The 12,202-nt window shown below is 44.5% G+C and overlaps 1 protein-coding gene across 2 annotated transcripts in view; it reads right to left on the bottom strand.

The window, feature by feature from the left end:
- LOC138510513 (zinc finger protein 567-like) overlaps window positions 1–12,202 on the bottom strand; it is a 252,011-nt gene that overhangs the window by 18,763 nt on the left and 221,046 nt on the right. For both annotated transcript variants that reach the window (XM_069626217.1, XM_069626216.1), the window contains exon 7: window positions 6,999–7,097. In XM_069626217.1, the coding sequence (XP_069482318.1) occupies window positions 6,999–7,097 (99 nt within the window). The remainder of the gene's footprint in view (window positions 1–6,998; window positions 7,098–12,202) is intronic.

Raw genomic sequence — 12,202 nt, forward strand, 5'->3', positions numbered from 1 at the left:
CACAGTTACAGGCCCGCGCGAATGGCTGCCGGGGAAGGGAAAACTGAGTCCATTGTCCCTTTCCATGGCAGCCATCGAGAGTGGACATACTGGGAACAGAAGTGTTACCGGCGCGTTTGCTCCAGAAAAAGGACAGATAAGAAGGTAAGTGGGGTGGGGCGGGGAATCGGCTGTGGGTCGGGGGGTGTACGGAGAAGGAAAAAAAAACGTACCTGAATCCCCAGCGGGGGAGAATGGCGGCCTACAGCCGTGAGGAGACTCGGAGCAGGAATGGCCCTGTTTAGAGCCTCCGTATTGGTTGAGGGGCTGCCACGCCCTCCCACCCCCTGGCGGGGACAAAGGAATGGAATCCCAGACGAGGGATTCCCAGCGAGGCATGGACATGGCGAGGGCCAATCAGAATGAATAACCCCCCACGACCACTCCAGGCGGCATCCCGACTCACAGCCACTCAGCACAGCCACCACTCCCACCATCCAACACAGAAATGAAAGACTCAGTGATAAGACAAATAGCCTCCCCCACTCCAGGAATACAACACCAGTCCAAGGAAACTAATTCCCCTCACAACCTCACCATGACCAACCCCACTGTATCGGGCGCAACTACCCAGCAGTTTTCAACCTCTGAAAATGTACCAACAGCGATCACTAAGAATTCCACTATACCCAAAGTGAGCAGTCCATCTAACAGACCCAAAAAGAAGGATATGCCCCCTTGTATCAAGGGAGCACTCATCAATGCCATATCCCTGCCCGCGCACGCCTTGGACATCTCAGATCTTATTACCACTAATGATCTAGACTTCATCGCCATAACAGAAACCGGGTTACACCCGGCAGCTGGTCTGTCCCTTGCACTTGCCCTACCAGATGGTTATTCCATCATCAGAAAAGATCTGAACCATCTCAAAGGGAGGCAGAGTCACCCTCATCTCCAAAATAAACCTAAGTATAAGAGAAATACCTAACCAAGCCCTCCCATCAGGAGAATCATTGACGGCCAAAATAACACTATCCGCTACAGCATCCCTTCTAATCCACCTCATCTACAGGCCCCCTGGCCCCACCTCCTCCTTCGAAGAGGACATAGCAGCTATACTAACCACAGATCTCATCCATTTCTACATCCCAACTAATGCAGCAACTACACAAACCCTTCCCACGCCAGCAGCCCTAGCCTGATCCAAAAAACTACTCTGCAAAGAGAGAATTTGCCAACTCTTAGAAGCTTCAACACTAGCATCACCCATGTCAAATAACCCTGAAGAACTGGTCGAACTCTACAACACAACCATTAAAGAAGTGATTAATAAATTGCTCCATTAGAGAACAAAAAAGCCAAAAAACTCTTTCACGCCAACTCATGGTTCAACCAAGAGTTACGCGACCTTAAAACTCTCAAAAGACACGCTCTAAACAAATGGCAATTTTGCCCTTCAACGTCCTCACGTGGCTCATACCCAGCTATCTCTAAACAATACAAAAACGCCATAGCCAAAGCTAAAGCTGCTGCCTACAACTCAAGAATTGACAATGCCCAATCACATTCTAAAGAACTATTCGCTATCTTCAATGAGCTAGTCATACCTCCCACATCCAAACACCAAACGGTCAAAGACGAGAACTGGTGCAATGCCATTCAGAAGACCTTGCTAGACAAAATTGAGCTACTCAAAAAAAATATTTAAAACCAACCTTGACAACCTAACTAAGCCTTCCCACATAAACCAAACCACACCATCTTCCAAGACCGCCATCCAGTCCGACAGTAACTTAATACCGCCATTTACCTTTAGAAAGGTAACTACTCCAGAAGTTCTACTCATTATGAAACAAACAAAACCTCCACTCTGTAAAGGTGACGTATGTCCTGCAAATATAATCAAAGACTGTGCTGAATCCCTAGCGCCATTCATCACAGCATTTATTAATGCATCATTTGCCACAGGTTCAGTACCCTCTTCTCTCAAGGAAGCATGGGTTCGGCCATTACTAAAAAAAACCTACCCTTGACCCAGACTCACCCAAAAACTACAGGCCTGTAACAATTGTACCTTTCTTGCTGAAAATTCTGGATAAGGCTGCGTATTTACAGATACAAGCCTACCTAGAATTACACAACATCCTGGGAAAAAGACAGTCCGGTTTTCGCCCAAGGCATGGCACAGAGTCTGCACTGCTCGACCTAAAAAAACAACTCCTAAGAAACATGGACGAGGGCAAAATCCTAGAGACACACCTTACCAACACGGCACATTTTTCCAGTGAGGCCACCACATGGATCTCATCTTTCCTGGACGGCAGAGCCAGAGCCATGAGGGTATTCTTGATCTCAGATCAGATCAAGTCTCAGCCACCCCTTCCCCTATCAACTGCGGAGTACCACAAGGTTTCTGCACCTCCCCCAAACTAGACAACCTATTTACTCTTCCCCTCTTTAACGACTTAGAACAATCCGGCATAACCTTCACCAATTATGCTGACGACACACAAATTCTTCTCCCGTTATCCGGGGATTATGAGCAAGACCTTAAAACCCTACAAAGCACATATGCTATCATCCAGGCCTGGATGGCAGCTAATGTTCTTTGTCTCAATGGAGACAAGACTGAGATCCTTATAGTGGGCCCTAAAGAAACTCTTAACAAACTAGACAGTAAATACAGTAATTTCAAAATTGAAAGCTCTGTTATCCCAGTCTCCACAGCGGTAAAAACTTTGGGAGTCTACTTAGACTCAACTCTGTCCATGGATAGACATGTCAGCTATATCTCCTCTTCAGCCACACTGACAACCAAAATAATCAATGCAGTAAAACCTCACCTGTCTACCGAAAACTGCCTCAACATCGGCAGGGCTACCATAGGTGCCAAACTAGACTATTGTAACGTTCTCCTCCTAGGCACCTCTGCCAGAAACATAAAAAGACTGCAAACGACCCAAAACAACGCACTGAGAGCTGCACTTGGCATACCCAGCAGGGAGCACATATCCCTAGCTAGACAGAATGCCCACTGGCTCCCTGTTAAAAGAGCGCATCCAGTTCAAGCCCTCACTATTACACATAGATGCATATCCCTGTCAGCCCCCAGCTATCTGTCTGAACGAATACTACAAGTCCAGACACTCAGACCCAAAAGGGATCCGTACACTAACCAACTCTCTGTCCCCAACTTCAACAGAGTCAGAGCTGGTGGCTCACGTTTCGAAGTTCTAGCTCCTAAATCTTGGAACTCACTACCACCTAAACTGAGAGTGGAAACATCCCTCACGACCTTCAGAAAGGCACTGAAAACCATCCTATTCAAGTAAATCTGTACTAAAAACTGCTCACGGTAAACATTATGACTGTACCCATGCTCTTTGTTCCCATGTAACCTTGGAACATTAGCAATGACTGTAACCAAGCACCCACTGACTTTCTATGCCAAGTAGGCTCGCTTGTAACAGCGCCACGATGCCCCAGGGCAGCTGTGCACTTTATAAATGCAAATAAATAAATAAATAAGATCTAAAACCCTCATCCAAGGTTCTCATCCTAGGAGACTTTAACCTAGGTCTCAACGACAGCACAGACACAAAAGCCACAGCCCTGACAAATACCATAGAAGCGCAAGGGTTCACCCTTCGCACAGCAGGCCCCACTCACATCAAAGACTGCACCCTGGATTGGCTTGCTGACCACAATTGTATCACCAAAATCTCTAAAAATGACCCCTGCCCGTGGTCAGACCACAACACAATACTGTTTTCCATCAACACAGACACACAACCAAGCTCATCCACTATCTTTGCACCTGCAACCCAAGCTAGGAGCCTACGCAACATCACGCCGGCCAACATGCTTCCCCTGCTCTCAACGCTCACAGCTCACACTGCAGAAGTCACCAATCCTACTTCCATAGTAACTACCTACAATCAGGCCATGGAGGCAGCCATCAATGAGGTGCCCCCCGCCCCCCTTGGCACCCGCAAAGCCAAACCCATAGCTCACATCAATCACTGGCTTACCTCAGACCTTAAAGACTTACGCAAAAGAAAAAGAAATGCAGAAAGCAACTGGAAAAAAACCCTAGCCGCAGCAACAAACTGCACTTCACCACCCTAGCTACTGAATATAAAGAAGCCACCCTCCAAGACAAGAGCAACCCATACAACTTGCATATAGAGAATGCCAAATCTGGCACTAAAGAACTCATCTCTGTCCTTCGGGAACTTGAATCACCCTCTCAGACTCCCGACCACTGTGTTAAAGACCAAGCCTGGTGTGAAAGCATCCAAAAAGCACTCATGGACAAAATTGCAACCCTATAACACAAGATGAATCTAAAAGAATTGAAGCTTGCGTCATCCGCCCAACCTACCACCACTGAATGCGACCCGCCAAAAACACATCAAAGGTTTGAATTCTCACCTATTACTATAGATGATACCATCAAAATCATAAAGGGACTAAAACCTTCACAATGTCAAGGAGACATCAGCCCGACCACGCTAATCAAAGAATGTGCTAACAATTTAGCCCCTTTTATCACTTCATTAATCAATAATTCCTTTGACTCCAACAATGTACCTGAAAATATGACGGAAGCATGGTTACTCCCTCTATTGAAGAAACCCACAATTGATCCCAATGTGCCGACCAACTCCCGCCCCATCACCACAGTTCCCTTTTTACTAAAAATAGTAGACAGAGTGGCCTATGTACAAATCTAGAACTATCTTCAAATGCATAACCTACTTGGTCTCCACCAATCAGATTTCAGACCAGGCCACGGCACCAAAACGGCCCCGCTAGATCTAAAAATCCAAATGGATCAAATCAGAGACAGAGGCGACCTAGCTATCCTTCTACTACTAGACCTCTCGGCGGCCTTTGATTTAGTGAACCATAACATCTTGTGCCGCCACCTAGCAAGCACCCACTTCTCCAACATGGAATTCTTAACTTTAGCCTGCGTCACTCCTAGATAGGATTGTGAATGCTAGCATGTGCCACACTCAGAGGGAATCGTGATCACTAGCCTGCCTCACATCTAGATAGGATATTGAAGATTAGCAAGTGCCACACTCAGATGGAATAGTGAATGATAGCAAGCACCACACCTAGACATAACTGCAAGGACAGCAATGCCAATTAACTGATCCCCTAACAATGTCACCCCTCTGCATACACCTCTCAAACTCTAACCAAACACAACCAGAAGCCTACAACACAACAATCCGCACAAACTTCACTACACTGCAACAACAAAACCAACCACACATAGACTCACACAACAGCACACAACGACTACCGACCGTAAAACACCCCAAGCCCAGTCAACGGACTCACCGGGCTGAGGCTGCCAACAGCACATCACTGCTCTCTTGCACTTTTCCAGCTTATTCCCATTAACTCACCACTCCCTTCCCTTTTTCAGAGCTGCCAGAGCGCCAGGGGACCACTCCGGTGGTGATAGTGCACGGTACAAATATCCTTTAACATTAACATTAACATAACAACGCCATAAACTGGATTGAATCATTCCTATCGAATCGCTCAATGAGAGTCTTCTCTCCCACAGCGGCAGCACTCTCCGCCCCAGTCACATGTGGAGTGCCACAAGGATCATGTGTCTCTCCTACCCTGTACAACGCATTCACAAAACCACTCTTTGACTGGCTAGACAAATTGGGTTTCACATATACAAATTATGCTGATGACACCGAAATACTCCTCTCAATCGCAGGTGACTTTCGAAACAGACTCCAAATCCTTGAATTCCATCTACCTTGCTATCCAAGCCTGATGATAAGACAGAGATTCTGATCGTTGGCAGTCGCTCCAGGCTTAAGAACCTCCCTCCTCCGTACAAATCCTTTGACACTGACGGCAACAGAATCACGGTGGCCAAACAAGTCAAAACACTAGGGGTTTACTTAGATTCAGCACTAATTCTCACCCGACAAGTCAACGCCATCACCTCAGCCTCAGCATATATTGCTAAATGTATTACCGCCTGCAGACCCTACTTAACCGTGGAAAACCACATCACTTTGGCAATAATGTAATCAGAGCAGCACTCAGCATCCCTAAATCAGACCACATACCCACAACAAGAAGAAACATTCACTGGCTCACAGTCAGAGACCGCATTAAATTCAAAATACTTTCACTCCTCACAAATGCCTATCCAATACTGCCCCACGCTACCTTTCTAACCAAATCTCCAAAGCCCAGCCATCCAGACCAACCAGAACGGCCTATCTTGGACAGATGACCATGCAGAGATACAAAAAGGACACAAAGCAGGAGGCTCTAGCTTCCCTGTTATTGCAGACAACTATTGGAATGCCATGCCATCGGAACTAAGCACAGACCCATCTCTCTGGTCCTTCTGGAAAAAACTAATAACTTGGCTCTTCATCCAAGATATCAAGAATCATCCCTAGTCACCCTCCACGCGCTAAGTACCCTCCCAGCTCCCGCAGGCTAGGCTCTCCCAGGGGAATAGGAAAAGTATCATGCAAATGTATAAAAGTAACATGATGAACCTAGCCTATAATGTAACGGCAGGATATTGTAACTTAATCTGCACGTATTAACACTATAAATTAAATGCTATGTTTTGGACTAAGACTGAAATGTAATTGGATGTAACCATATTCTAAAGCACAAGCTACGACATGGATTAAGCCTGTAACTGGATGTAACTGTATTCTTAAGCCAAGCGCCCAGATGCCCAAGGGTTGGGTGCGCTATATAAATGTAATAAATAAATAAATACATACATGAACTAACTGTATGAAAGGGTTTATTCCCAATAGGAGTGAGTTTGGGATCTCCAGAGGGTTATTTGTGGATGACTGTGATTTTGAGACAAACAAATATCAATGCAGCTCTCCCAATCAGGAGATGCATGGCAGTGTAATTAAGAGCCTTCGGGCACTAGAGGAGCAAGTGTGGCACCTTTAACATCTTCAATTCATAGCATGAAAGTCTTGTTAACTCACCTGCTGGACTGCTCACAGACTCTATGATTTCTACATCTGTATGGTCAGTGGAGTAGGCCTCTTCGTCTTCTTCTATGCATACTACAACAGCAGCATGTCCTGTTTAATAAAATATATACATGTTACGCATAAACAGTTACTGACTAGTATGAATAAGGGGTTATTTTAGTTTACCTTATTATTTACTAACTCTTGGAAACCTCATTCACTTTGTGCCAGGTTTAAGCACTATGCTTTAGCAGTTAAATAAGAAGCTATGGGACTCATGCCATCTCTTATTAGTGTCCTGGGATCAGACCCCCCGCCCCCTGCCTCCTTTGCAAATCTCTCCAATAATTCTTTATTGATTTTATGTAAACTATAAGTACATCACATATTTAACCACAAAGGGATCTTGGATCTGGATCTGCACCAATAACAACTTAGCCATCAAGAGTTACTGCAGGTTTGTATGATACAACCTCAACATTTTATGATTAATACCCCCAACTGGTCACCCCAATGCGATCCATCACAACAAAAGCAACAAAACTAAAACATAAAAAATGCACACAAAAAAGGAAACCACTTTGAGGCTGTATATCTATCTATCTATCTATCTATCTATCTATCTATCTATCTATCTATCTATCTATCTATCTATCTATCTATCTATCTATCTATCTATCTATCTATCTATCTATCTATCGTTATAAAAGTGAACATTTGTGGGTTTGTGGCTGGGTTTGTGGCTTGGCGAAGCCTTGTTCCTTATACAATTCCACACTGTTTCACCATTTCACCAATATGCACCACATTTTGCATAGTTACCTGTTAGGACCCTTCAGACATTACTGGTTATATGACATTTAGACACCCCATACCTTTTACCTGGATTTTAGCACCTTCACACATATGTCGGGTGTCTGAAATTGGCAAAATATCAATGTGGTCCCAGAATGCACGGTTTCTGGGACATTTGCACTGCATGCACCGCAACGAACTGCACCACGCCAGGGTGAGGCAAAAGGTGGGTAGAGAGCAAGGTAGGTCCCACTGTGCAGCAGCACGCTAACTCTCGCCTCCCCCAACGTCTGCTCTGGGGTATGTCAGTCAGCCACACACGCCCATTCTCAGTGCAGTTTACTTCAGAGTGCGAAGCACATCAAGTGATAAGCAAATTGGAACAGTGACCTACAGGATCATTGATTTTCAACAATTGATGAGAGTGTTGTCATGCCGGTCCACAGAATCCGTAAGGAGAACGGGTACTTTTTGCTAGTCTAAAATATTATGAAGAGTAGAGTATAGACTTTCCCTCTGTACTGCCACAGACCATTTCCACAATAACCTTTACAAACATCAAGATCACTTTAAAACAACGTATATGCCTGCATATCATTGGGTTTATGATGCACATTCGGGAAGCCATTTTATTGAACAAATCTAATAAATGAATACCAGGTATCCTGGAGTGTTGGCATCTCACTCCGAATGGAAACCTCAATTTTATTCATGGCAACTGCACACCATATCCTAGACCACCATTCTTGAATATCAGGGGCTGTGTTTACCTTCCAGCTATGGGCTACTGTAATACTGGCTGCGACCAATAAGTGGGTTACCAGTCCTCCACTTTCACATGATAATTTATAGCCACCCTCCAAGTCTTATTTCCCAGTAAGACTACCACAGGATCTAATGGTAGGTCAACCCCCATTATCTTCTTAAAGTGAGAAAGTACCTTCTTCCAGTATTCTTAAATGAGAGCACAAAACCACCAAATGTGAAACACTGTACCGCGAGCTTGGTCGCATCTCCAACAACTCTGGGATGCCAATGGATTCATATTTTCTTTTAGTTGTAGACATCATTTTATAGCTATTTTCTTTCATTTGTACACATCATGCAGATTTGGACGCTCTGCTCCAGATATTCCACCATGTCAAATCATCCAAGAAGGCCGAAACATGTTTGGGGATGCTTGTGGCTCATGCAGAAAGGATGTGACCAAGCAGTTCGGCTTGACTGCCCCTTTTGGGGTGGGACCAAGCCTGATTTGCATATTGTCTTTCTCCTTTTGTAATGGCTTGGCAGGTGAAGAATGATGGTCTGGAGGGTTGCCCAGAGCAATTCCAGAGTTTAAGATTAATTCTAAACTTGCCAGCCATCACCTTTTTGGTTTGATGAAATCATCTATAGGGGCACCAATATCCTCCTCCCATTTAGTCATAATAAGCATGGGGGGCTTAAAGCGGTTGCCATTAAGTATCTTGTATAGGGTAGAGCTCTTTCGATCTGGTGAGTCCCCAATAAACAAGCCCTCAAATTTTGTGGTGTCCATACTTCCCTCCCCAGTTATTTTAGAATTACAGATCCAATTCCACAGCTTTATAAAAGTATATTTGGTTGTCGCCCGGATGGTAAATGTTTGTTTGCATTCAGTAAATGTCATAGCTCTCCCATCTACAAATAGTTGGCCCATCTTCTTTAGAGCTCCCTCCTTTCAAAGATTAAAATGTGTTTGGATTCAAGCCTGGGGAGAATTCTTGATTCCTCCAAATGGTGCGAGTGGTGAAGGGAGTATAGTTGTGTTATATTTTCTCCTTCCTCTATCTCAGCAATAGTTCGATGTCTTTGTGACTGGCATTTTATCATTTTAGGATGCTGCCTCATCCTTGGGGAATTCAGCAGCAATCATGAATCGCCATTCCCAATCCCTGCTGCTCTATTCCGACCCATAGTTTGGTATCACAGTATGAACAGCTATCATGAAATGGGGCTATCTGGGCTGCGTAGAAATAACTTTCCAATTACGGTACTCCTAGTCCTCCTCTCGCCCTCTCTGCCATTATCGTGTGGTGGGAAATCTTGGGTGTTTTCATGACCCATATAAACCAAAAAATATGCGTTTGAAGATCTTGAAGGATCCTTTTCAGATTATTACCGGAAGGGCTTGCATCAAATATAAAAGCCTAGGTAAAAGGGTAATCTTTACTGCCGTAACCCTCCCCAACCAGGAGATGTCTTGTTTAGCCCATCGTAAATGTCACCCATCTAATTTGTGCATTGTATTGTATTGTATTTGGTTATTTAGATAGCACTCTTTCCCCACTTGTGTGCTCTCAATGTGCTTTTTCCTCGGTTGAACGGCCTTGATGACTGTAGTCGATGTGGTTGGAAATTCTAGGGAGTTTAGCTTAGGAGATGCATGTGTGCATGTTGCCGTTCTAGGACTTGGGTGGCTGGCAAGGCTCGACGAAGTAGCCCAAGAGAAGTCAGACACATGGGTGGGTGCTGTTGAGGGTTGGAGATAGATTGCTATTGTTGAGAGAGTCTATGTGAGGCCAGCTATACCAATTTCGTTTCGGGCTGTGGTCGCTGTATGCTAGTGGCAGAGGTGTTCAGGTACGTCAGGTGTGTGTCTGGATGGCTATGTGTGCACTAGACCGGATGTGCTTGGCCATAGCCATATTCTATCGTGCATGGATGCTTAGCTGTGCCTGCGGCCTGTGTCCACACCAGTTGTGTGAAGATATACGTACTGTAGGCTCCAAGATTGCTCGACTCTGGCAATATATGTCCAGGTCTAGAATTGAGAGTCCTATACCAATGGGCCTAGCTTTCATACTGTAGCAGGTATCCGCATATATTAAACAGAGATGGAGGCTACACCTAGATCCGAGAATCGTGTATAGTGGGAGAGAGGCCCACACCTAGCGTACAAGACATAGTGCGAGGGGTCAGAAATGTGAGGCGGACCACATTGTGAAGTTTTCTCAACAAATGGCATTTTATTATAATAAAAGGTTTGATAAACGCCTCACTATCCCTACCCTGACGAGGATTTCCCTGCTTAAAATAAACTAAAGGAAACACTCCAGCAAAGGATATCTGTCCCTCATACTTATACAAATAACAAATGAATAATGAAATACATGGCGGTTGAAATATGATTCAATTCACAATGCAACCACAGTCTCTCTTGATAAGCTGGGCAAACTCCCCTTCCCCAGGTTTAAACGTGATTCTGTTTCACAATTCAAGAAAAGAACACAAGGAAATCTTGGTTTGCAACCAAGTTCTAATACAGTTCGATGCAACTTCAACTTGTCAATAGAAAGTTCCAACACAGAAGATATAAGGCTCTTCCTCTTCTTTGAAGAGGTTCTTTTGTTCATCAATAGCAACAATAATTGTCTTGGTCAGGAGGATTTTTACCACGCTGATAGCTTCTAAAGAAATATAGCTTCTTTGTAACAGCTCTACGCCACTCTTTCTTTAGCACCACAAACATAAATTGTCTTTGTCAGGACCACCTAGTAGCACTTCTTCAAAATTCACCTGGTCTACTGCCATGCCAGGCCTACAACGTCAAAGATTTGCCATCCAGGTATACTCCCCTGCCAGAACAGCATTTCACAACAAGTGATTTTGTGGTTCAGATGAACTGACAAGAGGTTCACAACAGCTTCACAGTATTCAACAAATTGCAGCTTCAAAACTTTCAACAAGTTTTCAGGGAAAACAAGATTCACATTGGTGTTCTTTAATACTCACTGTAATGATGCTCCTCTCCCTATGGATATCTTTTCCCAGATGGGCAGCCTTTTTACCACTCTTGTTTCCCCACTATACAAGTAACCAATGACTGACAGGGACCTGATCTCATCCTGCTTCTCCCTTGGTTTTGGCAATGTGTGTTCATCCCAGCATGTACCATATGCTGTACAAAGTATGAGCAATACGCTTCAGAGCGGATAGACCTTGCATTAGTCCCCTTCTGTTGTTGGCAATATTGGCTGGATTGTATTTGCCTTGGTCTTAGTCACTCCTGGCTTGGGCAATGCTTGTAGGTATTAACTCTCAATACCGTTGCCCCCTCTTGTGGCTGGGTTTTCCCGCAGACTCAAACGTTTAAGGTTACTGTCAATTGGCTAAGTTATAATAGACTTCTGCTGCTTTTCTCTAGTTCAGTATTCATAATTAACTTGGGAATCAATTTCACTCACCTGCGAGTGCTGCTTGTGCTGCTTTGCAATTGTTCGGTATTCAAAATCAACATGGGAAATACTTTCACTCATATGCAAGTGCTGCTTTGCAATAGTCCGGTATTAAAAAATATTTTCTGAACTATGTTTACCGATACGCGAGCGTTGCTCACTCAACAAACGCATTGCTTTTGCTATGCTAGTGGGGACGCAGCCCTCCAGGGTCACTGCCAG

The sequence above is a fragment of the Ambystoma mexicanum genome, chromosome 6p (genome assembly GCF_040938575.1).
Source record: "Ambystoma mexicanum isolate Mex_15411 chromosome 6p, UKY_AmexF1_1, whole genome shotgun sequence".
NCBI lineage: Eukaryota > Metazoa > Chordata > Amphibia > Caudata > Ambystomatidae > Ambystoma > Ambystoma mexicanum.